The sequence below is a fragment of the Filicampus tigris genome, chromosome 5, assembly GCF_054856515.1.
Source record: "Filicampus tigris isolate MCC_2025a chromosome 5, RoL_Ftig_1.0, whole genome shotgun sequence".
NCBI classification, from domain to species: domain Eukaryota; kingdom Metazoa; phylum Chordata; class Actinopteri; order Syngnathiformes; family Syngnathidae; genus Filicampus; species Filicampus tigris.
The window spans coordinates 18,511,253-18,537,676 of NC_141221.1; the positions used below are offsets into that span (position 1 = coordinate 18,511,253).

General features: G+C 41.8%; 2 protein-coding genes across 4 annotated transcripts; one reads left to right on the forward strand and one right to left on the reverse strand.

Moving 5' to 3' along the window:
- Window positions 1-9,171, forward strand: rnf34a (ring finger protein 34a). Of its 2 annotated transcripts, XM_086030319.1 has the most exons (8): window positions 1-252; window positions 719-937; window positions 2,683-3,093; window positions 5,309-5,371; window positions 5,540-5,741; window positions 7,381-7,410; window positions 7,542-7,583; window positions 8,132-9,171. In XM_086030319.1, the coding sequence occupies exons 1-8, from the start codon at window positions 247-249 to the stop codon at window positions 8,317-8,319; spliced, it is 1,161 nt and encodes a 386-aa protein (XP_085886445.1). In that variant the 5' UTR covers window positions 1-246; the 3' UTR covers window positions 8,320-9,171. The 2 variants fall into 2 exon arrangements, with proteins under 2 accessions (XP_085886445.1, XP_085886446.1); XM_086030320.1 differs by lacking the exon at window positions 7,542-7,583 and having other exon boundaries at window positions 7-252.
- Window positions 9,172-9,706: 535 nt separating this feature from the next.
- On the reverse strand, window positions 9,707-26,179 carry kdm2ba (lysine (K)-specific demethylase 2Ba). 2 transcript variants are annotated; one of them, XM_086030317.1, is made up of 10 exons: window positions 25,761-26,179; window positions 22,531-22,755; window positions 22,164-22,307; window positions 19,724-19,810; window positions 19,172-19,450; window positions 18,181-18,992; window positions 17,062-17,225; window positions 16,789-16,950; window positions 14,567-14,785; window positions 9,707-12,731 (listed from the first exon to the last, which is right to left on the reverse strand). In XM_086030317.1, the coding sequence occupies exons 1-10, from the start codon at window positions 25,812-25,814 to the stop codon at window positions 12,550-12,552; spliced, it is 2,328 nt and encodes a 775-aa protein (XP_085886443.1). In that variant the 5' UTR covers window positions 25,815-26,179; the 3' UTR covers window positions 9,707-12,549. The 2 variants fall into 2 exon arrangements, with proteins under 2 accessions (XP_085886443.1, XP_085886442.1); XM_086030316.1 differs by having other exon boundaries at window positions 19,172-19,457; window positions 19,722-19,810.
- Window positions 26,180-26,424: the final 245 nt, after the last annotated feature.

Genomic DNA, 26,424 nt, shown 5'->3' on the forward strand with positions numbered 1-26,424 from the left:
CGGACGCGTTTACGTATCATTCAGAACATGGACCATTTCAACCTCTCCAGTTGGAGGCGATAAAGAATTGTCTTGTTGTGTCTGTGGCCTCGTATAGAAACAGAAGAAGAGTCCTGATCGCTCGCTCTCTGCAGCGTAACCACACCAAGACATCGTTGGACAGTTCAGCAGTTTACCAACAGACGTCCACCTTGCAATGAATACACTGTCAACCTGCCCATTCTCAGGAGACATACCGGAGCTGCAATGAAGGTGCCTTTTCACTTGACTCTCGTTTCATTCACAGCTTTGTTTCCTGCTTTGATGGTTTCTAGCGTTCAGCTAACATTAGCAATGTAACCCGAGCTTCTCGTATCGGTGGCAACCTTATCCTGATGTTAACCTGTGCGAATGTAGTGTTGGTTACAGGATGATCTTGTCAGTGACACTAAAGGGTGTCTTCTTACAGTCAGAAACGCCTCTTTTTATTTGTAAACATAAATATTTAAATGATGTTGCTTTACTTGTGAAGCTAAGTACTAGCACTATATGTCTTCTTCTGTTCTCATTGAGCAGAAATGATTTAAAATGAACCCTGTGGATATGTGAAGAAATTATTGATTTCTCGAGCACTGATTTCTTCACAGGGACACATACGGGTTTCGCCTTGAATTTGAGAAAATACATGAAAGAAAAAACAAGTAAATCTGAACTGTAGGTGCTTCGTTTACAATATCAGGCAGGAGCTTCGTCCGTGTGGGCTTCATGCTGTGGTCTGCTGAATGAAGTTATGGGTACTGGAGCCGTCAGAGGTCAGCAGCCAGGCTTTGGGGCAGGTGCTGGACCCTTTAGGTTCGCCCCCAGTGCGGGATACTCTACATACCCTCCCACCAGCTCAGGAACTCCCAGCCTAGTGTGCAAGTCCTGTGGTCTGGCGTTCTCGGTCTTCAGGAGGAAGGTAGGTACGACACCAGATGCTTCTGGTGACATGTTTATTTATTGCCTGGATGTGAAGTGCAAAGTAGACAAAAAATCTGACACGCAGATCGTCTGCAAATTGTCAGTGTAAGGGAATATGACACATCAGACAGTTTTTGCCTAAATAATGGTTGTCATAATGTTAAATGTGTGTTTGTAAGACACGATATTTCAGAAGTCATGTTTATTTTTTTTATTTTGGATATTGGTTTTGTCAAAACTTTTATTTTGTTTTGATGTGCAACTCCATTTTAAGTGATGTGTGAAGCAAATGACTGACCATAAGTCTAATGTAAATTGGTATATATATACACAATTAGCCTTTATTTAAAAAAATATTTTTTAGGCTTAGGTGTTTATCAGAATAAATCACAATGCTTGTAGTTGTATCAGACTTAATGCCTTAGGTGTTAATTAACCTAAAGCATTCTGCTCAGAATAACTCTTGTTTTGTTAAGAGCTGGGATTTAATGGGCTGAAATCCATTTCATTTACCGGTACACCCAGAAGCCAGTGCTGGGCCTTCCGTCCCTCTGTCCCGGACGGATGCCCATTTTTGGGACGGAGGACGGGGGATGACAAGTTTTTCAAAAGAAAGATGGACTAAGCAAGGGCAGAAGTGGATTTTAGTCCCTCACACTAATCGTCCCTCATGTGTGTGACGTGGTCGCGAGGCGGCCGAAGTTCATCTCAACCTAATCGGCGACAAAAATTGCCTCCGAACACGTCCAACGCGCCACTAGTTACCCAACTGCGCGTACTTACTTGCATTGGGAAGGCCCCGGCCGGAACGCTGTGCACTACACACGTTTGGTCTGCAAAAAGCTTTTAAAAAAAATAAAATATCATGTTCGGCCTGCACGAAGAGGAGAAGAAGGAGATGAAGAAGAAGCAGAGGAAGAAAAAGAAGAAGAAGGAGGAGGAGGAGGAGAAAGACACAAACACGGAGAGCGACAGAACCGAGGGGCACCTCAGACAGAGAGAATGGAATCAATACGTGTGGTGGCAAGCGGTTCATCGAACCCTTAACCCAGAAGTGGGTGCCCATAAGGTAAGCGGATTTGAATGCGCTTTAAATAAACTGCCGTTGCGTGCATGGACGCTTTTTAAAAAAAATTATTATTTTTTTGGGTGGGTGGAGGCGGACGTAAGGACGGAACTGCTTTAAAAGGATGAGGTCGGAGGACGATCATTTTTATGAGGGACTGGGATGGAAGGGTACCCAGGTCGCGGACAACGGACGGAGGACGGACCGGCAAAAGAGAGTCAAGTGCCCAGCTCTGCCGGAAGCAAACAGATTTGTTTTAATTAGAAGCGCAGTGTGGTCCCACCTGATTCTTGAAACAGATGCTGAAACATGCCCGTTCCCTCCCCCCAACTCAGTGATCATGTTCATCATGTATGGCAGAGAGTCTCCTTCTGTCAAGACCTTTAGCTGGTCTCGCTCGGAGTGCCACCGGAATCCCAATCCTTGCATGTATTGCTTTTTGATCTTTGTCGCTTAAAAAAAAAAAAAAAAAATCACACAACCTGCTGTTTCTGTGCATGAAGAGCTTGAGCAGATGTTCTGTTTCGGAGGGGCTCATTAAATATCACTTTGATTTTGAATTTTTTATTTTTTTTTGGTCCAAATGCCATCTTTATATGCAGCAACTTGTAAAAGCCATTAAATGTCTTGCATGTCTAATTTCCAATGCCTTTTTTTCTGCTCTATTTTGCCCTCAGCACATTTGCAGCGACTGCAAGAAGAGCTTCTGCTCTCTGTGTTCCGTGCCTCTAGAGAATGTTCGCATATGTGCCACGTGCCATTTGCTGAAGTCAACAGCCTTCCATCGGCCACGGCTCATGCGTCTAAGGGTCAGGGACCTGCGACAGTACTTGCTGCTCCATAATGTCCCCACCGACACGTGCAGGGAAAAAGAAGACCTGGTGGACCTGGTGCTTTGTCACCAAGGGAGTGAGGAGGAGGAGGAGGAGGAGGAGGAAGAGGAGGAGGAGCCTGACACGAGTAGTCTCCACTCACGGTCCATGTATACTCCACCACCTTCTACCACACAGTCTGCCTCAGAGCTGTCCCAACTCGCTGCCTCTCAGGGGGAACCTCTCAGTAGGAGTGATAGTTCTGACAGCAACCAGGTGAGCGCATAAATCCCTCTTTGGTAACTTCACCTTGGACAAGTCTAAGACAAAGGCTGTATTCGGAATCGTTCACTCATTCCCTACTCCCTAATCACTGTACTGGATAGGGAATTGTATTTAGGGAACGCTATACGCCACACATCAGTTCAAGGAAGGCGTCATTACATTTACATGTACAGTATAGCTTGATTGGTAGTAATTAATTAGTTTGGCTTGGAAAAATGCATAAGAGCTGAAAAATACAGCTCTAGTTGCTGTACTGTATTTCACTTTTATGGCAACATTTCCACCACATGGGTACGTTCATGTTGTGTCCAATGAGACGTAAAGTTGGTCGTCATGTCCATATTGCGAGTGGAATCTGCGCTCGTAAATTAAGACGCTGAGATGCCGGACCAAAGCAGCACTCTGTTCATCATATATATTTTAAATAATAACATGAAATCATAATTAATGCATGAAAGGGTTAAACATATTTTTTAAAAATTAGATGAATTAATCTAATCAGAGTATTGGCTGGAAACGATATGGCTTCATTCTTTCAGTATAAAAACTAAAGATGCTTTCCACTCGACGAAGTTGTGCGTCTATATCATTGTGCAGTCTCTCGTCCAAAGTTGACACACGTGATGGTTAACTAGTGACGTGTTCAATGAACATGGCGGCCAGCTATATTATTTTTAAAATAATCGTATTCAATGTACATCAAAAATAATGAAGTTATCAAATTAATTATGGACAAAATATTAACTTTTTACTGCTGCAGATCTAAGAATGCATCTGATTTTTACCAGAGGTGGCCAGCATCTTGAGGAGATGTTTAAGGCCCAAAAAAATGTGGGACTTAGGCCTTTATTTTAAGAGGCTGACGATTGTTTCCCCTTGAGGTGTCTTCATTTTAGTTTGAACACTTCCAAGACATGTCGTAGTATAAAGAATATTTGTCTTCTTGTCATCTAGCTTCAGCTCCTAAACGCACAGCCATGTACGTACTTGTCAAAGAACAAGTGTATTGCCCTGGCCATTCCTGCTATGTTTTAATAATACAAAATGAGGAAACAAGAAATCACGGAGGGAGTGTGGATATTTAAACGGCAGCGGTCAACAAATGGGGGCTTTTGTCGACGATCGTCCCATTCGTTGACTTTACTCGAGCATTTGGCAGCGGACACTCTCGCTTCAGTTTTTAGCCACATTTATGCATGAAATGGTAACTTAAGTATAACACAATATACTGAATATACCGTCCTGGTGTGATTTGGCGGCAGCTGGCTGAATCTGGCTTTGTACCCAGAAATGTCATGTTGTTAAAGATCATGTGATACAACCTTCTTAATTGGCGTGTTGCATCTGCGATGATGTGACATCCGCAATTGAAGTTAGCAACTGCAGCAAAACTAGTTGTTGACAGATAACCCGTCATGAAAACTACTTACAGAACGCTGCACACTGTGCGACAATTTTGTTGCGTTCAGTGGCGTCGCTCGGTGTGGTCTTCAACATTTGAGTGAGCCACAACTGCGCTATGTGAACTACGATATGGTTACCTTGCCACGATGCCTGTAGAATTGTGTGTGTGGGCGCGTGCGTCCCACCGTGTCAGTGTGTGTGTTCACGTAACTCTACGATTTCCATTCTGTGGCAGGGGATTCTCTGAAATTCTATTTAAATGTTCTTTAAAGTTGAACTGGTACTCACTAGACACATGCTGTACTTCTAATACTGTATTCCAGCTCTCAACGTTTCTTGGAAATTGGTTGTGTAGTATTCGTGTCGTAACAATCAAACCTGCATACTACACGTAGCAAATTTCTTTTAAATTAAGGTTCAACGCAGATATGATTGTGTGAAAAAAAAAAATCGGCCGTTTTGAAGGAGAGGAAATTTAAATTTCATGTCAAAATGTAATGACTGGAGCCTGGACGTTGCACAGGCAAACAACCCCTACAAATACAAAAAGGAAGACTAAAAAACCGTGACAGAATAACTACCCTGGTGTGGATCATGATAAGAAGCTCTGAGCTGACAGGATTCACTATGAATATGTGAACTGCTTTTGGACCGCTAGGCCTTTCTATAAAAGGAGAGAGGGAGCCATTGTACTCAAGGTATCATGCCCCGGCGAAGAACTAAGACAAATCCAGCCCGCCAGTAGGCCGTCTGCTTCTTTGCATGTAGTAAAGAGCAATGCTGTCTTTTTGTTCTGATGCAGGACATAGGTGATGCCACGTCAGTGTCACTCCTCAACTTGGACCCCAGTGAACACACACCTGAGGTAATCCCGAGTGCTGATCTTTTGTGAGCATGTCTAGTTCATTGCGGTTCCTGGTTTCTGAGAGTGGAGACATTTTCTATTGCAACGCGTCACAAGAGCAGGATGGTTTGATGTGAACACCGAAGATAAGGGATGCCACCGTTTGACTCGAGCGTTGTGCCGCTTTAGACGAGCCCTCAGACGCAGCGTCTGCTCCGAGCGTCTCTCTCGGACATCTCCAGCGTGAGTGACATCGAGGGCCTCTCTGTCAGGCAGTTGAAGGAGATCCTGGCCAGGAACTTTGTCAACTACTCAGGGTGCTGTGAGAAGTGGGAGCTGGTGGAGCGGGTCAGCAGACTCTACAGAGAAACAGAGGAGAACAGAAAATCATGTGGGTATTTATTTGTTTACTCAGAATAAAACTCATGATCACTAAACATGTACTGTAATAGGTTAGGTTGAGAATCTAACAATACTGTACGCGACTATTTTCTCACGGCTTACCATCAGAGCTGGCGTATGCCTCCATGGGGGCCTAAGCGTCGACCGTCAGTACTGTACATCTTTGATGAACTCATTGCACGCTGTATAAGTCTGTCAGTCTTGTTTATATTACCCTGTTACTAGAATAACATCATCGCTACTGGGTGGCTGCATAGGAGCGCATAATTCCTAACAAGATCTATATTGGCAGTATGACAAAAATGCCATTTTAAGCATGGGCAAAATTTATGCATATGTCTCTTTTTATTAGGGATAGACCGATTATCGGCCGGGCCGAATACCGTCCGTTTTTAGAAATTTGATGGCCGATGATAAAGCAATTTAAAACTGTTAACTTCAAGGAAGTATTTATTTGAATTTTCAGTGAACTTTATTAGAGATTCTACTGTACCTGGGAACACTCCACACCTTTTGTTTTTATTTGAACTCAATACAATACAATAACTCTTTTTGTTAGAATTTTACAACAAAGAAAACAAAAATCAACATTGTGAAAATCTGAAAAATTGTTCAATAAACACACAGTATACTCCAGGATGATTAAACAAAGTTCAGTGTTTTATTTTTTTATTTTGACGCCAATATTTTTCTTTTTAGTGAAAATGAATATCGGCTCCAAATATCGGTTATCCGCCTCCTAGACTACTTATAATCGGTATCAGTATCGGCCCTGAAAAAAATATATTGGTCTATCTCTACTTTTTATTGAACCAAAGTACATCACAGTATTTAATATATTTCATCCTCAGTGCATATATAAAAAAACAGCCTTCAACGACAAAGGGTTTGAACAATCCAAAAATAGCCACTAACTGGCATTGTGCAAAGGGCTCAAAAATTACCATTCTAGAATGGCACAAAAGTGCTTAACAGCAACATTAAGTGCAAGAACACATGTTGTGCATTTTTTTCACAAAAATCAACTCAATCAAAAAGTTAATATCATTCAGGTACCATGTTTGACCTGCATGTCCCGCCAGGGTATTCCCAATGCGAGAAAGTACGCGCAGTTGGGTAACTAGTGGCGCGTTTGAAGCATTCGGAGGCAATTTTTGTCATTTGCCCATTTCGCCGAGTAGGTTGAGATGAACTTTGGCCGCCTCGCGACCACGTCACACGCATGAGGGATGATTAGTGGGACAGACTAAAATCCATGTCCGCCCTTGCTTATGGTCCGCCCCTTTTTTCCTTGTCCTCCATCCAAAAAATGGGTGTCCGTCCGGGACGGAGGGATGGACCATTCGGCCCCCGGGAGGAATGCCCAGCTCTGCATTTCGGTTATAATTTTTACTTTAAAAACATTTTATTTTCGACCCATGCTTACAATCGGGTTATTACTCAATATTTTTGATAGACTTCTCACAGTTATTTTGGGATTGTAATGTAGCCTCTGTTTCTATTATATCCCATGTCCCGTAGAGTACTTAATCGTAGCCAGCAGTATTGATCAATATAAGGAATTTTTATGCTGGCACGGACTGTTGCTCGATATCTGTGATTCATTTTCTTTTATTTCTTTTTTGCAGTGGAAAACGTGAGCAGTACTGTAACCAAAGGTAAGCACTTAAGGTGTGGTGTTCTTTCTAGCACACCCTGCTTTTAACCTGGTTAAAACCTATACACCTATTATAGGTGTTTTTCTATATGGTGCTGAAATTTCTCTTACTTTAATTCTTCCACACTTGAGTGGTGGCCTTCCCCCCTCCCGTCTGCAATGGCGCCATTGGAGGTAAGGTAGTCTCCTCAATGTGCTCTATCATCTTATAAAGTGCATCATCTATTGTGCTCGTTGTCATTATCACACCCACTGTTGCGTATTCTCACAGCATCCCTTTTTGTGAAATTCCTGCATGTAGTTCATTCAGGCAGAATGTACTCACTGTGACCGTCTTTGGTTTACTTGGGTGAACCATATTGTTTTGCTTTTTCCACAAAAGGCATGTCGAAACGTTATTTTAAATTGTCGTCTTTGTGATGGCCCTGCTACATTGACTCCACAAACATGTCATCCTGTTAGCTTTTGCAAACCTAATCCTGTTTGTATGTCTAGTACCTGTCTAGAGTAATTGCTGCACAGGTGTTGTACTTCAAATCAATGAGGGTTTCAACTCCCAACTGCATTTTTAACATGGCCAGCAGGTGGCAATTCCACTAGTGTAATCTCCATCTTTGTAATATGTTGTTTCTGTATTGTTGTCATTTCTAGTTTGTTACCACCAACCAAATTACGACCCCCAAACCCCCCCTTATTTTTACTCCTGTTTATTTTGTTTGCAGATGGTGAGAGAGGTCCGCCGATGTTCCTTGACGAGAACCTCTGCAGGATCTGCATGGACGCCGTGATTGACTGTGTTCTGCTGGAGTGCGGCCACATGGTGACGTGCACCAAGTGCGGCAAGAGGATGAGCGAGTGCCCCATCTGCAGGCAGTACGTTGTGAGGGCCGTGCACGTCTTCAAGTCCTAATGCAACATCAACACTTACTTCAGCTTCAACACAGCAGCTTAGATCCAGACGGTACCTTACATCAACCAAGGCGATCACATCCTCTCAGTCCCCTTTTGTTAATGTCGCAAAATTGTATTGGCCCATTTTCACCTGATTTGCACATTTGGAAACAAGTTTTTGCTTTTCCAGTAAGAATCATTCCTGACGCAACATATCTTTTTCTGTGTCTGTTTTACAACAAAAAGAATGTTGAATTTGGATGCGTTCCTCTTCCTCAGTTTAGTGTAGCCAGTCTTGTGTAGACAGAGCACCTCTTTACACACAAATGCTGCAAGTGACTACATAACTTAGTAACACCAAGGATGCGCACCCTGACAAGACGGTACGCAAATGGTGCCAAATAACAGGTGAGATTAACATAACATATCTTCCACTAATTAAGTGGGCGACTTTGTGTCTATTAGGCTGGCCGATGTGCTCGCTCATCAGTTTAAGAGCGGTAGAGGGAGCTGAGGTGGGATGTTTAGACATTTTTCAATACTTACTTTGTCATGTAGGCCACTAACCAGATGATGCCAGTCGAGTAAGAAATCACAGTAGATGTTCGTGATGGACAATGAGTATTTTATTTTTTTAATGTTTTGAAGTACACGCTTTTATCAGAATGCATTGAGATTCTAACATAAGGTCTGTCATTACAGCAATAGTCTGGTCTTCGCCGTCGCCTCTGTCTCAGCACTTGAGACAAAAATCGGTGCTAGTCATCTAACCATCACCACTATTTTCTAGTCAAACTGTGGATATAACTGAATGTTCATTTGTTTTTTGTTGTTTACTGTCTTAAGTGAAATAAAGTGTCTTATTTTTTTATTTTCTCGAGTAGAATCAATGAACAGAGCTATTCAAATTACATGTTTAACGGATATCGGTATATAAAAATGACTTGCTAATGCACATTTGCATATATATAAATATATATATATATATGTATATATATATATATTCCATTTAACTTGTGTAAAGTAAAATATTTTAAATGTCTTGGAATTTGTTTTGTTTTTTTTTGGGGGGGGGGGGTCATGTGAAATTAATCTGGTTTGTCCCTCGAGCGTAGAGTATCCTTTCCTCCCTATGCTGCTCAATTGCAAATCTGTGTATCATATTCATCTCTGATCCTTACCTGCACAAATGTCAAGATTGCTATTACAGTAAAGACCTTTCCTTTATGAACTGCATCAGAGCAGGACACACTTTTCATTTAGAGTATTGTGTGAAATGTGAGTTTGACAGATGTAGTTTCCTACAAGTACCATGTATTCATGATGAAAAAAATGTATTAACTTGAGGGAGACAAGTTCATAAATGCAAATTAAAAATGGACACCCATTGGCAGATAATAGACAACTTGATGGTACAAATGGAAGTCTTTTAATGCATATTAGCACTGAGCTTTTGAATTTACAAATATAAACATTATCACATTCACCTGAGGCGATAGCAGGTTAATCACAGCACAATACATCCCAATATACTGTACACACAACACCGACTGGAGTTATTTAAACATGTTATTTACACAGGTAACATTGCTAAATTGATCATTTGAACCGGTGTGCAGAACCAGATGTGTAGCTTTCATGGCATCGGTGAAATCAGTGCTAAATGTGTTCATCAGCTTCCTGCCACTGTCTTGACTGTTAAGATCCACTTAATTAGCTCAACAACTTTGTAAAAAATATTTCCAAATGTCTTTTGACCTAGCTCTGTCAGATAGCTATGCCAAAGGCTAGTTGCTAAGCACGCAAATAAATAGCTGTCGTAAAAAATAAATAAATGCTTAAATGTCAGGGAATCCCGTAAACCACAACACTCAAACTGTTATTAAAAAAAATAAAAATAACTAAAAACAAAATGAGGCAGGAGTGTGACATTTGTTAACTCCATTATTGAAATACATCCTAGATGTCCAGGAACTATACCATAACTTAATATTTTGTTTGTAAGTATGTACAATGCATTTTATGTTTCATGTGATTTTTAAGTGTCACCATGTCCAAAAGATTTTTGGGCCCCATCAAGGAAGAGAACTTGGAGAATGGCACTAGGCTGGGCAGACACTGGATTGCCTTCCTCAGAAAATTAGCTCCCAAGTATATACTGTATATACTGTAAACTCATGTTTGTATAAAAATACTTCTTCTGTTATTTATGGAAGGAAATCAGAACACCCAAACGGAATAGTCAGTATATATATAGGACAAAATTATTAGCTCCCCTTTGAAATTTCAATGTTCAAGATCTTCCGGTTTTTTTTTTTTAACAGAGCAAGGAATTTTCAACATAGCATTATTAAAATACTACTGTAGTTTTCTTTAGAAGGCACACATTATTTATATTTGTACACCAAAACAGTATTAAGTAAAAACTAATGATCAGGGACAAGAAATCACAATTTAGTTTGTCCCTCTTACAGAGAGTATCCTTTCTAATTTTATTTCCTCCCTATGTTGCTCAATTGCAAATCTCTGTCATATCCAACTCTGAACCGTACCTGCACAAATGTCAAGATTGCCGTTATTACAGTAAAGACCTTTCCTTTATGAACTGCATCAGAGCAGGACACACTTACTTTCCATTTAGAGGGCAAGTATTGTGTGAAATGTGTGTTTGGGACCAAAAGCGGTTTGTGCAATGATGCGCCTCAAATTCACAGGTGATGTGCTGCAAGGTGATCAGGTGAATCCGATGATTTCACTCGACAATTAAGATAAAACATGGATTCAAAGCCTTAGTATTGGTCATTGAGCCGTCAGTTGAGAAAGCACCACGGCAAAAACTAAAGAAATCAGTTTGGACTTGAGAAAAAGAATTGTTGACGCACAAAACAGGAGAAAGATGTGCAAAACTAATCCAAGCGTGAAGAACTGGAGTGAGATGTATAATCCAGAGATTCAAAGACAGCCACACAGTGCACAACAAGCCTGCCAGAGGATAGGGAGTGAAAGATTTCAAAGACCCTGGAAAGAAAACTAGTGAGAGATGTGTCTAAACACCCCAGAACACCTGCCAAAACCCTGGTGAATGACTTTGCCGCATCAGGAATGGACTGTGAAGTTGCTGACCAAGAAAAACTCCACTTTTGAAGAAGAGACTTCTTCAAGCCTGACATGGGTATGCTCAGGACAACCTGGAGAAATATTATGCATACTGTGTCCTATGGTCTGATGAGACAAAGAAAAAAAAGGGGAGAGGCATATAACCCAAAGAACACCATCCCGACTGAGACACCACAGTTGGGAGTATTATGCTGTGGGGATGCTTCAGTGCATCTGGAGCTGGAAATCTTGTCAAGGTGGAAGGAATCATCAGCAATGAAATATGTGAAGATTTTGAAAGAAAACCTTAAAGGGGAAGTCTGTTCTATGCAAGCCCACTAGTTGAAACAAGGCATTCTGATAAATATTGCATTTGTGGAATAAGAGTTACTCCACACGTTTTTAGCCATCTCTGGGGGCGGCCATTTTGTCACTTCTGTTGACTTAAAATGACATCACAACCGCTCAGGTAACGACCAATCATGGCTGACCTGTTTTCTGAAGCTGAGCCGTGATTGGTCGTTACCTGAGCCCTCAGCATTTACAACGTTCCAAAACATACATCTCTTCAGAAGATCAAAATGAAAGGAAATTGAGTGGGCTGCACAAAGCCCTGGCTTGACTCTGTGGGGTGACCTAAAGAACAATGTCCATGCCAGAAGTCCACCAAATCTGGAGGAGGTTGAGAAATTTGCCAAAGAAGAATGGGCTGGGATTCCTCAAGAGAAGTGTGAGAGCCTTGGTGAAAACTTCAACAAACAACTGCAGGGTGTTATCCAGCAAAAAGGAAATTCAATTGACTGGTAGGATCTGGGTGGCTAATAATATTGACCCTGGTAGGTTTTCATTTCTGTGTGCAAACTAAAATAATATAAGCATCCAAAATAAAACTACAATGTCTAAAACAGCAGTGTTAAAAATATGTTGCTCTGTTTAAAAGGAAATACTTTTAAAAACAATGACATTTTTGTAGGTTGGGCTAATAATTTTGTGCTCAACTCTTTGTTTGTGTGTGTGTGTGTGTACTTCCATCTTGCTCTGGTCTCAGTCTGTTGATTCCTTTAATTGTGACATTTTCAACGATTTACTAAAGGCCCAGTATAAAAAGAAAAACATCCCACTAAGTGCAAATTGTCCATTTTATTATTGTGAACTAGCTCGTCTTCTGCAGCAGTTTATCCTCCTTCAGTCTAAACGGGACGCTCACAGACATTTCGGCGAGGAACCTCTCACAGCCTGCCTTGGTCACCTGCTTGCAGAAGCGAAGGTCAATCTGGCAGATGCTCCCACAACGCTTGAAAAAGTTCAGGGAATGATCTGTGACCCGGTTACAAACTAGACGGGGAAGAAAGAACGCTAATGAGTGATTTGGTATTCAGGAAAGGCTAAACAAAAACTGATATTTGCCTGGTAAATTTGTACAAATCTTGCTGAACTACAGGAACTCAAGCATTGTTACATCTTGTAAACCCTTCCATACGATTCATTATACTGGTTATGTACCGGTGGTAATTATTACATTATTTTCATTCAATTGTTATTAAGTGCCAATCATCACCAGACATAACTTTGAAGAAACACCTTTCAACCAGATGTTGCTCATTAAAATGGATAACTCATTAATGTAATTAAACGTTTATAAAAAAAACAGGTGCATTTCAATAACTACAGGAAGTGCTCAATTTACAAACGAGTTCCGTTCCTACATCGGCGGTGTAACACGAATTTCCGTGCATCTAGGATTTCACCATTAAAATTGAAATTCACGTCAAAATACTATACGTATAAAAAAAATGAAAATACATTCAAATTAAAACATAAGATGCTGTAATTACCATTACTGCTGAGAGGTGGATAGAGGAGAGGAAGGCGAAAAAGGCAATGCTACCGCTGGCGCGCACACACATGATCGACACACTCTGCGCATGCTCAACTGCAAGGAATCCTTTGTCGTACAGGAAGTACTTGTATGCGGAAGTGCGTTGTTTGGCGCGAAACCCATCGCAAATACACAAGCAGAGGTAAACAACCTCAGAGACGCAGCACAAAAGCACACTTTTGGAGCGAGTAGGAAACCGGCTGCTTCATTCCTGTGATGAGTGTCATGAATAGCAAGTGTTTTATTGACAGTTGAAAGTAACAAGTGGAAATGACGTCACAACGCCGTGCTTTGCGGTTCCCAGTGGGTTATTCAAATGCCGGAGCAACTCTGTCCGCTCATTCGTGTAAACGGGTTATTCAGAATCGGAATTTTGAACTTAAACTGAATATTGACTGCATATAAACACAGTCACTATATGGTGCTGAGGACAAAATGGCGAAGAGGCACGGGCGTTGCAAAGTCGAAACCTCATAGGTTGCGTATATCGTAATTCGACGACTTCCTGTACAATATTTTGTCATCTTAATTTCTTCCAGTAAAGGTGAAACTCAATTCCCGTGTATCGATGTATTAGGATCTAACGATTAATCGAAAATTCATTTTAAAATAGATTCACCCCGATTAATCAAAAATCGAGTTGATTAAATTTATCTAGAAAGTGATGTCTTGAAACGTTTTTTCATTCCAGATACATTTTGAATGTGTAGATCAAATTCAAACATCATTGCGCATTGCGTTTGTATATATAATATTTATGTATTTACTACACACTACAGAGAACTATTCCATGATTTTGTTTTCTAATTTTTATGGTTGTAGCTTACAATTAATGAAAACTCAAAATTCACCATCTCAATACATTAGAAAAATACATAACAAAAACTTATTTGTGTTATCAAATCGGCGTTCTGAAAAGCACCTGTACTTGTCTAAGTGAAGAGTGAATGTGTATGTATTTTACTTTTGAATTGAACGACTGAAATTAAATCAATGTTTCTAGAATATTAATATTAAATATATTTTAATGAGACCCATGTGTATGTTTGAAGCTTCTGATTGTGCTCTGTAAATGCATTCTGTCGTATGATGGCCGAATCTTCCGAACACAATGGCCCTAACCGAGGATCGATCTCCAGGCCTTCCTGTTATAAACATGGCAACACTGACTACATTCTACTGCCCTATGTGACTGAAACTTAATTCAGTGACCAAAGGGTGTGATCCAGCTAGTGGTCTAACTAGAGTGTAGCTAACAACCAAGACAGACACTCTTGGCAGCTGTCCTAACCTGACAGGTTGATTTCTGTGAGTGAGTCTCGAGTGGTGGTCCCCGCCGCTGTCAGCAGGTTGACTGACTGGTCATTGACGTGGTTACAGTAGCTCAGGTCCAGCCGGGAAAGCAGAGGCATCTGGCGAATGATGAGGCGCAGGGATGTGTCGGTGATGTCCAGGCCTGCCAGACGCAGATCCTCCACGTTCCGCAATTTGCAGCGGTTATCCAGCTGACCTGTCCATCAGTGACATGCGCGCACACACACACACACAACGTGTTGATTCAGCCCTACTTTTGTGCTAAAGTTACATGGTAGCAGAGGCGGAAGAATGTCACATGTGAAAGTCAAAACAAAGTCAAGTCATAACCTTCAAGTTTCAAGCAAGTCCCGAGTTACTGTAGGGAGAGGGCGGGGTGGGAGGGAAACCCATGCACATCAAGGCGAGTCCCAGTTCGATTTCAAGCAGCTCCAGTAACTCGTCATGACTTCTTGCTCAGTCACAACCTTTTTCCATACATTAGCCAGTTAGCGTTCCGTATCGCTACAAAGACATCTGCGATAACATCTCATTTAATTTTGCACACTGATCACCATGCGTATTCTGGACAGTCAAATGGCTAGCTACCTAGCCATCAATCCATCCATCTCCATATTGTCCATTATCTTTAATGTATTTTCAATAAAGCACATAACCAACACGAAACGTTTAGTGGCCAGCTGTCGGATATCTAAACTAAAGGTAACAGTTTATGTGTCTTTGTGGGTTTTAGAGTGAGAATAGGGCTGGGTGATATGGCTGAAAAATGTATCACAAATGATACAAGTAATTCACATCAGCTGATGTTCATATATACAAAAAAAATTTTCTAACCAAATGAAAATACACAGATGAAAAATACCATTCAAAATATCAGGTAGTAAAACTAATTTTTAAGGAACGTACAATGTTTCTGTGAATATTGTGATGCAGGGTAATGTGTAATGTTGTTGACATTTATGCTCCTGGCTCAAGCAGTGCCGCCGTAAATGCTTATTTGCAGATGGATAAACTTACGTTAACCTCCAAATGTTGTTTATCCAATGTAAGTGTAGCGAACTAATACGCTCTTGGAGTGCATTCTTTAGTTGACCAACCTTCTTAGTTCTACTTTAACTTGTTAGCCGGTTCATTATTGCCATAGAACATGTTACTGTTTTATGTGTTTGTGTGCTCAGTGTGATGCTGAGCCCCGGAGCCGGCTAACATCCGAGCTAGCATGCAAAAGACAGGGAAGTCGTATCCATCCGGCGATGCACTGAGGCGTCATTTCTCATCATTTATCCAAACAAAGTTGAGCCGCACTTTGGTTGGGCTTGTGGACACCACATACACAAGCTTACACTTCGTTGGTTCAAGCGGCTTCTTCGGATGAGCACTTGGCGACTCAAAGCATGCTTTTTGTGCTCTAAATTTCCTCTTAGAAGCTTGTAATTGTGGCAAAAATCTAATGCCATACTGTATGTAGTCACTGCCTACAGCATGCGGAATGATGGGGTCTGGTTCTTCCAGAGTTTTTTTTCTAACAAACATTTTATCGACCGCATTTTGTATCGTGTTTGCTCACGGGTCTATTGCGATACATATCGATATTGAAGTATCACCCAGCCCTATGACAGATCAAGTTAGATGGCAAAGATGTGTATCAGATGCAAACCTGTTTTTACCAATTTGATCAAAAAGGTAATCCTTGAATCCATATGTAATAATGCTCAGAGCTCTCACGTTTATTGAAGTGGCCTTTGCACTCCACATCATAGCATACTGGCAGGTTGCCAGGTTCACACAGCACATTCTTGTATCCCCCAAAAAATAAAAAATAAAAGGGCGGGGGCTGTCTTGAAAATGCAGATACTAATAATAACCATGCAAAATGCATAAAATGTAGTTAGTCTATGTGAAGTCGGCTCTAATTTCATGAACACAAAGTCCAAGTCTTTCATAAGTCCCAAGTTCTAAAATTGGTGACTTCAGAGCCCTGAGTCAAATCAAACAACCAAATACTCCCTCCACTCATCTGCAAGTTAGCCCTTAATACTCATGAAGACAATTTCATGCTTCAGGCAATAATTCAGAAAGTGGGACAGTGAATTTGCAGTTTCATAGAAATGTAACTTGGCTTTTAATTCAATTATAAGAATCAAATTGAATGAAAAACACTAATGCTATTAAGTGATATTGGTCCACCTACTAAGTTACCTGGCCTGTTGTCTGTGGGAGGTGACAGGAGATCCCTCATCTGTGCATCCTTGAGCCCCTCCACCCACTGGACGTCCAGTGTTCGTAGTAGTGGGCAGCTGGAGGTGCACAGCGCAGATACGGCCGCCCACGAACACCCTGATAACTTTAACACTCGGAGACCTGACAGACACAGCGGGACTTTAGCACACAGAGGCATAGTAAAAGCTTGGGGAAAAAAAAAAAAAGGTCTGCATCTTAACATGATAAGAGCAATGCCAAATGATAAAGTACCTGGCAATCTGTTAATTAGCCAGCTCAATTGTTTCTTGGAAATGTTGGTCCAGCTGAGGTCCAGGCAGAGTGGCTGCCGCCGAATGATCCCGCTCAGCATGAGTGGCGTGATGGACGTGCAGCGGTTCAGATCGATCTTTGTCCAGAGTCTTTTATCGCAGCACCTGGAAATCAGAAACAGACAGTTGGGTTGCTATGTGGTGTGGATGCTGGTCTTAACATCCATCACAGTTAGTGTAAGTATTTGCTTAAAAACAACTGAATTTGATGAGTCAGATTTAGTCATTTTCTTTTTGTCATGCGGACCTAATGATGTCCTCTTAGCCAAAATCATTCTATTGTTTTCGCCTTCCACTTTCAATTGGCAAATGAAAAAGAAAAAAAAAGTGAGTCGAAAATTTGCCTAATTTTTCACATTTCAATTTTTGCCCCAGATCAAAAATACAAAATTGAAAAATGGGAAACCGGAATGATTTGATTTGAATACTTAAGTCATGTTTACATAACCTGGAAGGTTGGTAAAGAGCATTAGTATGGGTATGTCAGTTTAGTTGAGTGCCAGTGCCACACTCAGTAATAATATCAGAGCTGGGTATTTCCTAAAATTTCCCAGTCCGTTTATCGCCTTCCGTCTGCAGTCGGGGTACCCTTCTGCCATCCGTCTATCCGCCTTTTTGTCCGGCCGGAACAAATAGTAACTCCCTATAGGCCGGTCCGCTTACCATTTTAAATGGGCTTCCATTTGCGTTTCCTTCTACCAACTTCGACAACTTCACTGACTGTGGCGGCCACCAAGCTAATGGCTCTTTTCTGATGCTCGCTACCACACTTCTGGGTCACATTAAAATCAAACTCAATCCTGACGCTCGTTTTTAAATGTTGTACCTTTGAGGTCGCAAAACAAATAAATAAAAATTGCGAAAAATTAAGCAATGTTTTGCTTTTTTGCTTCTATCAAAAACAAAATAATGAATAACTTTCTAATGTTTCAATTGCCAACTGAAAATAAAGTGAAAATTATATACTGCTTATCCAATCTTAGAAGGTGTAACAGCATCCCTTGGGTATTGTCCAAACATTAGCACCCCGAAACGCACTTTATTGCAAGCTTATATTTACCATCTGTTCCAGGTCTTGGACACTCTCATGCAGCAGCAGAGCTCCTGATGTGTCAGGTGGTTGAATATCTTCATCCAGACCTCTCGCTGGAGGACATGCATTTTGCCATCTTTCAGAGGCAGTCTATCAGGAGGCGGGCTTATTGGCGGGGGCCGAATGACGTGGCGCTCCATCTGGACACACTTCGGTGGCGAGCGCGGAGGCACCGGTCGGGTGGTTGGCGTGCTCCTGTTGAAGCCCAGCGGAGTGATCTGACTCGGGTAGAAGTGGCGCAGTTCCCAGGGGGTGCCATTCATCTCCTTGGTCTTCAGGTGCGGCCTCTGCTCGCCCATGTCATTACTGTTGCGGAACAACCCCTTGGGTTCCTCGTTTTCAGACTCCGGCTCCACCTTCAGGGGATGGCGGTTCTCATTGGCCAGGCAGTCTTCGGTCTTCTGAATTTCCTGGTTGAGTGCTTTGCTCAGCTCTCTGCTCAGCTCCCTGTTTGGTAAACGCCGTTTGCGTCGAGCTTTAGGTCGAGGGCCTTTTTCCTGGGTCTCGCTCCCGCCTTCGCTGCTTGGGCCGGCTTGTGGAGAGCTGCAGTGGGAGTGGTCGCTGTCCACAACAGGCATTTTGAGGGAAGAATTCAAAAGATCGTTCTTATAGTCTCTGTCATCTGCCAGGTCCTCAGCACCGCCCAAACGCCCATTTCGCTCCACAAAGCCCCGGAAATGAAGTTCCCTTCCATCTTCATCATCGTCCTCGTATGCATCTTCCTCTTCCATCTTAATTTGCTGGAGGATTTTTGAAAAACAAGGTTCTTCTGACCGTTCCTACAAGAGAAAATTGGTTTTACTTTTGGCGTCACGAGTGAAATTCTCGCTCAACATTACATCTGTAATGTATTCGCTGCTAAAAGAAACACTGATACATTACTGCAACATTTTGTTGGCACTTAAGACGAGCAAGGCCCAACATTCCCTGTAAGAGAAGTAGGGACTCGAACACCAACCTGCTTCCTTCCTCTGAAATCATCCTCCTCCTCTTCATCAAAGAGCTTCCTCTTCTTCCTCAGCTTATCCTCGAGCCGGGGCCGGGGAAGGCTGCTAGGCGACAACAGGGGCGGCTGCCGGTGAAGAGGGTCCTCAGGTCGATGCCTGGGTGTCTCCTCTCTGTCAGGTCTTCTCTTGACTGAAGAAGACATTTCCCCCTCCTCCTTCATAGGCTTCTGTTCCCTCAGCAGAGAGCCTGGGAGGTTGGAGGCGTACTTGAACCCTGGACCCCTTTTTTGCTTTAATACCAAAAGGGGCGAAATGTGCGAGACAACTTTATACCTTTAGCCTATTACATCTCATATTTTCAAAAGCTATATAGTTATAACTATTAAAACAGTATTTAAAGACAGGTGTATTATGTTACTATGGATACATTTGCAAAAAGACACAAAGCAATTGCATTTTATGATTGTGTAACTATTTTTCAGAGTGAAAATACATCCTGACCAAAGGCTTATCAAACACTTCTGTCCTAATCTAAAGCCTCCTCCCAACATCTTTGTACTCACTTTTCCACTCTTTCCAGCATGGTTGCACTTAGGGCATTCCCAGCAGTTTGGGAGCTCGTCGTTCACCACGCCAGAAGCATCGCTCACCTAATAAGGTCAGCAAGAAAAACAGCAACATTGAAACGACAAGAGTGTTACAGGGTTCGGTTTGCTTTGACAAAAGGGTCACAAAGGAAGTGAAAGTGAGTGTGGTGTGGGTCTGTTTAACAGTTAAACCTCAGCCATCCTTAAATGTGCAGAATTTGACCATTTCCAAAAGAGAAGTGGGTGGGTGGTCTAAAGTGTAACAATTGGCAGTGATACACAAAAGCAAAGTGGAAGCACAATAAAGTGCGCACTGTTTGTTAACCTGGTTTGAGCAAGGATATGCTAGCCCAGGGGTAGTGAACTCTGGCTCCTCGAGAGCCATATCCTGCTTGTTTTGGATTTCTCCCTACAACACACCTGACTCAAACGGTCAGGATCGTTTCAGACTTCTACATGCTGATAAACTGATCATTTGAATGAGGTTTGTTGTAGTAGGGAGAGATCCAAAACAGGCAGGATGGGGCCGTCGAGGATCCGGAGTTCCCTACCCCTGTGCTGGCCGATAACTCTCTTATATTCAACGGATAAATTACAGTGTGTAGGTGTTTCTTTAAGCCGGGTACACACATAGAAAATCGGGCTGTTTTTGTCCCTTCCTGACCAAGGACGTCAAACGCAAGACAATCTTACATCTTATAAGATTGTCCTATAACATTATCCTCATGTGTGAGGTGTGTTAAGAGTGGATTTGTCACAATAATCGGGTCCAAAAGCAGTCGGGGCCGGCAATCTTACAAGCAAAAAATCTTCATGTATGTGGGGAAGCTGAGTTCTCCTGAGCTAGTTGACTCTGAGAACTGGGACGTGACGCAATGTAACCAATAAGAGGACGTGCCGGTATATTAAAAAAAGTGATATTCTACCCATGTTCATCCATCACTCGGGTCGCAAGCGTGTTATCGGCTATCTTAGCAGTCTTCGGGTGGTAAGTACGGAGCCCCCAAAGTGACGTGGGTTGAAGCAGGGGTGATGCGCACAACTAAACTTTGCGTTCCTTTCCAATGATTGCAATATAATGCAAAGCCAAGGGAACTTCTTTTTTTTTTTTTTTTTAATAAATGTGTGATTATGTACTTCCATGTCATCTTTCGGGTAAACAAAGCAACAAAAATGGAGCGTTCTCTTTTCATGCACGTAGTGACATTCCTTGACCTCAATAACACTTCAAAGTCCTGCTCCAAAACTGTCTCCAACCAACTGCTATATCTCAAAACAGCCGCGCATTAGAGGATACAGTAGCCAAACTACCAGAAAGTAGAAAAACGCAAACGTTTGCGAGGGAATGCAAAGATTATGAGGGAACGCAATTTTTTTCCTTCCATGTCACCTTAGGGCACAGGTGTCGAACTCCGGTCCTCTAGGGCCGCTGTCCTGCCTGTTTTCCATCTCTCCCTGCTGCAACACACCCGCTTGATCAGCAAGTTCTGCAGGGGCCTGATCCCGTTCGTTTGAATCAGGTGTGTTGCAGGAGGAAACCTTTAAGACATGCAGGAGGGCGTTGCCGAGGAACAGGATCATTATCAGGCTCCTCCAGAGCTTGCTGATGAGCTGATCTTTTGAATCAGGTGTGTTGCAGCAGGGAGGGATGGAAAACACGCAGGAAAGCATACCTCCAGGACCGGAATTTCACGCCTGTGCCTTAGAGGCTTCTGTAGGTAGGCAGCCTACCAGAAGTTTTTTTCTTTTTTTTTAATGAACATGGGTTCCCCAGACAACAGTATTTTCCAAAACAAGTATTTCCTTGCCAACATTGACACCTTACAACACTCCAGTTCTCTTCGGAAACACTCGGCAACTATCAACTTTATGCTGGTGAAGTCACGTGTGGTTACGCGAGAGCTCTCACTCAGAGGAGTGGATTCTTGACCGTGGTGGAAGAGGATCGTTTTGTGTGTGGGGAGCTATGTTGAGATGATCTGCGCACCCCACACACAATACGACCAAAACTGTTAAATGCCTTCTTCTTCTTCTTTTTTTTTAATTATCTTAATGTGTGGGGTTGGACAAAGATAAAAAATCTTTTGAGATTCAGAAAATCCTTGTGCGTGTACCCGGCTTTACATACCTTTGCTTTAATGTCACAAAATACTGTGTTGCAACATTTTCACAACCAATTTCAACTTTGTTACAGACTGCAGTGCAGGTTTCTCTTGAGTGTTGAAGCATTTGATGAGGTCACGCTCACAAGAACTCAGATAGAAACATCAAGTACCTTCAGTCAAAACCACTGAGTCACTCACTGAGTTTATGATGACCTGGCATTCTTGGCATAAGACTAAACTCATGAATCACCAGATGAATGATTTGACTGTGTGTTTGTGTGTGTGTGTGTTCACAGGCTGCTTCTCCGTACCTTGAGGCAGTTGGGATGGACAATTTCGTTGCAGATAGAACATTCCATTAACATGAAGTTGAATTTGTCCTCCTCTTCATCCAGTGTGTCCTCCTTCCCAGCCTCCTTGCACACCACGCATACTGCTGTGTGGGGCAAAACAGGCTGCAATGGACAAGAAAGAGCAGAAAGTATTATTTTATTTTGAATCGAAGACTGTGATTTGTCATTCAGAACTCTGTACGTCTTGCGTGTATTGTTTACACGTATTTCTTTGCGACTTAATTAATGGAGGTGTGTGGTGACGGTTCCAAATAATATGGACTTCCACCCCTGCCAGTGTTATCCATGCCATTTTTGAATGAAGAAAAAAAAGAAGCTGACTCACTGCTATGCACTGTCTCATAATGCAGGACTGTTTCATGCGGCCTGGGCCACCAAACTTCTTCATGTCCTTGCAAAAGTGACACTCTCCACACTCCGTCCGCATGCATGCCTCGCACTTTCGGCAACGCGTTCTCCTCCGTCTGGCTCCTGACGAGCTACGACTGGATGGTAGTTTAACAGCCGAAGGTGTTGCCATCTTGGGCTTCGGACGATTGGCTGCACGCTGCTGCAAGAGTAAGAACAATGGAGGATTATAAATACCTCTAGCAAATACTACATTCTAAATTCAAATTAAAACCACAATACTATTTGTTAGCATTATTCAGTATTTTAACTTGTAAATGAATCAACAGAGGAGCCGGCTATTATCCTCTAAGCAGGATGAATTGAGATTGAGTGACTCAGCAAAACAAAATAAAATGGCACGGCTCTAACTAAAATGTGACATAAACCAGTCAAATATAATTTCCATGTGGATTTCTATCATCTCTTTTAATACCTCTCTGGTTGCTATGGGAAGATGGTAAATCACTGAGGGGAAAAAAAAAAAAAAAAAGAAATCACAGGCCATTACACAGACTCCTTTTCCAACTGGAGACGTTACCTAGGCAACACGCTCGCCTTTCTGCTGGTGGATATAACTCTTAGGGACTGCAGGGATGCATGAAAAATGATATTGCAGAGATTTATGTTTTACGTGAGGCATTCAATTGTTGTACCTGTTATTATGAAGGTAATTACAGCTCTTTGAAATGAGTAACATTTTAAAGCCTGGGAAACCATGTAGTCATCTATACAACTGCCCTTTACTGATCGCTACTATTTTTCACTCAGTGGAACTTATTAAAGGCTCTTGTGGAAAACTGAGACGTTAAACTGCTTCAGCAGGTTAGCCGTGCATGAGTTTTATCTATGGGCAACAGCGAGCCAGTTTCCCAACACTGGGAAACCGGATTTAATCCAAATGGTGTCTTGTTAGCTGACTGTCAAGACATTCCAGGTTAAAGACAACCAAGCATTGTGTTTAGCTGGCACTTTAAAACAAGAGCAAAGCTGCTTCATTTGACATTAACAAAGATGTTCGTTAACCCAGATCATTTATGCTACCCTGATTATCGAGTGAAAACACGTTCCTTCATGTTGAACAGAAACAATTCATATGTGGCCTCAGGAGCATTTTGTGTAAATAGACGTTTGTGTACATCTGTGCAAAAAGTTAAAATAAGCCCTCCAATAACACAGCTACGTTTTCTAACGATATAGTTGTATAAACACACTCAAGAAGGTAATCATTCTATTTTATGTTTATTGAGAATGAGGTCATAGTGGGTGTGGTGGCACACTTGAATGAATCATGTTAAAATAGTTTCTAACGCTTTATGTTCAAATGGAATTTCAGAATCATCTTTACATAATGCAACACATATGTAACACTGGTTAATATCATAGGGCAAATATGAGTAGAGGGTAAAGAGTAATCGTTTCCTACAATAATATTGTACAATAACAGCAATTGTTACGACGCGTTATTATTGTTGTTGACCTCATGATAGGGGTGAACACTTTTCTGTCTATTATATAGACTAAATAAATCAGCAACGATCTCAATTCACCTGCCATCATTTAATGAATAGATGATATCTCAGCAAGGTTGTCCACGATTGTCATCATGACATTTCTGATGGTTTATTGTATCATGATTGGCGTATTAAACACAGTCTGAACCATAAAGCAGATATCAGCTGTTGTTACAATAGTTGGGCAGCAATATTCTTCACATGTACAATATCAATTCACATTGTCGAAAAATGGTACACAGCAAAGAAGGTGTTTAGGTAAGGGGAGTTTCATTCACACAAACATTGAGGAACTTACCTGACTGCACTTTAAAAAAGGACTGCACTACATTTGTTCTCTGCTTATTACTAGGAGTCAAGACTATAGTTTTTCTTAGTCCAAACACTTTATGATGCGGCTATGATGTAATGCCCATGTGTTGTGGACATACAGTTTACAAATCTGATTATTGCTCTGATAATCTGATAATCTTAGCAAACGCATATCAATGGATTCATACATTACAACTACACATTAATACAATGTGAAAGAAACAGAATTGCCATCAATTGCCTTTTTGTACTAACATAGCACTTTCAAGTTGACATTTTCCTACCACTTGCATCAGTAGATTTGAGTTCATATTCACAAGGGTGCTATGTATGCTATGTTTATCTAAATCTAACCACATCAACGTGTGGTATGGAATCCGGAAACAAGTATACCATCCCTGCCTTTAAGTGTATTAAGTGTATTCTTGCATTTTATAACACCCCCCCCAAAAAAAAAAGTTTATTTCCGTTGTTAACGCAAACCTGTTTTATGGTTGAGGAGGACAGTAAATAAATGCCATGGATGCACATTTTTTGCCACATTTTCAAAACAGGTTTGTCCTCACACTACTGTACAATTTGCAGTGCTAATACCTCAGCAATTTTGTGTCATCCATCCAGTCTAAAACGGGCTGGAGCGTTACAACTGTTCGTGTAGACAAGGGGGTCGGTCACTTGGTTCTATTTGGACCAGTGTTCCCCATGCAACAGGGGGAGACACACTTCATTGTTCCTTCTCCCCATCCCCCTTCCACGGCCCCTGCTTTGAGAACATTTGGCCTGGAGCCTTCTTAAAGACAGTGTAACTTAAGGAAGTGGGAAATGCACGGTTTTGCGAGAGGAAAACGCGGCAGGCAAATCGTTAAGAAAAGACAGGCAATACTAGCAGCAAGCAGTTGTGGTTCCAGTGACACGTGAGTCAAAACGTCACCAAGTTAAAAGTTATGCGGTTGCTTTCAGAGGTGGACAGTGCAAAATGGGTCGGATGAGGCAGTAGATCGACGGTGACCAGAGAGGACACTCTGTTTTGACGCTAGGAGTTTATAGCGTGATCAACTGAACGAGTTCGTTAAACTAAAAATCAGTGTAAAAGCTGGCTATTGTGCGTACAAATAGATCTATTCCTTAAATATGGGTTTCGAGCACATATTTGTGCTTTGAATTCGGCAGGACGGCGCAATAAAGCTTGTGGATACAACAGTGTGCTCAGGTAATTGCGGCGGGGGGGGGGGGGGTCACGGCTCTGTTAACAATACTCTTTTAATCCCACGCTTAAATTTACATTAAAATCAAGTAACGATGTTTCCTAAGGTTACACTTAGGTCAATTCGTCAGATCTTACCTGTTCGGACTCTGAATCATATTCCTCATCGTCTCCACTCAATGACAAGGCCATGGCTGCGCGCTCATCGTTGGTGAAAAGCAGGAAAATCTAACATGGCTGAACAAGACTCGAGAGAACACAGCGCACTCCCCCTGCCCCTCCTCCTTCCTATCACGCCGACCAACAGCCAGCTGGCAGAGTGCACAAGGTTGAGTTCAAGACATCAGCAAAACGTAGGAAACAGGAATACTCACTCATCTTAAAAAAACACCACTTAAAAACCCCCAAAATAAAATAAGAATTAACACGTTTTTAGAAAACACTTCGTGTTGTATGGGTGTCTAAAATGTTTAGTTCAAATGTATTTACAAACGGCAAACCTAAGTATCTTTATAGTGATTTTGAAAGTACTCCACAGTACACTTACAGTACCGGATTGGTCTATGACTCTATGTCTACGTCTTTACCGAGGACCATGCATGTAGCATTAAAAAAACCGGAAATGAAGATAAGTCATTAACAAAAGATAGTGCATCATAAACACACATCCGTTTTTGCTTTTGATGTCCAGTTTCGGTGCCCTCATTTATTTAACGACAGATCTTGTATCAGTTAAATGCACCGATCATTAGAGCTAATAATTATGTGAATTATGGCAGCAATACGCTTCCGGCCGTAACCC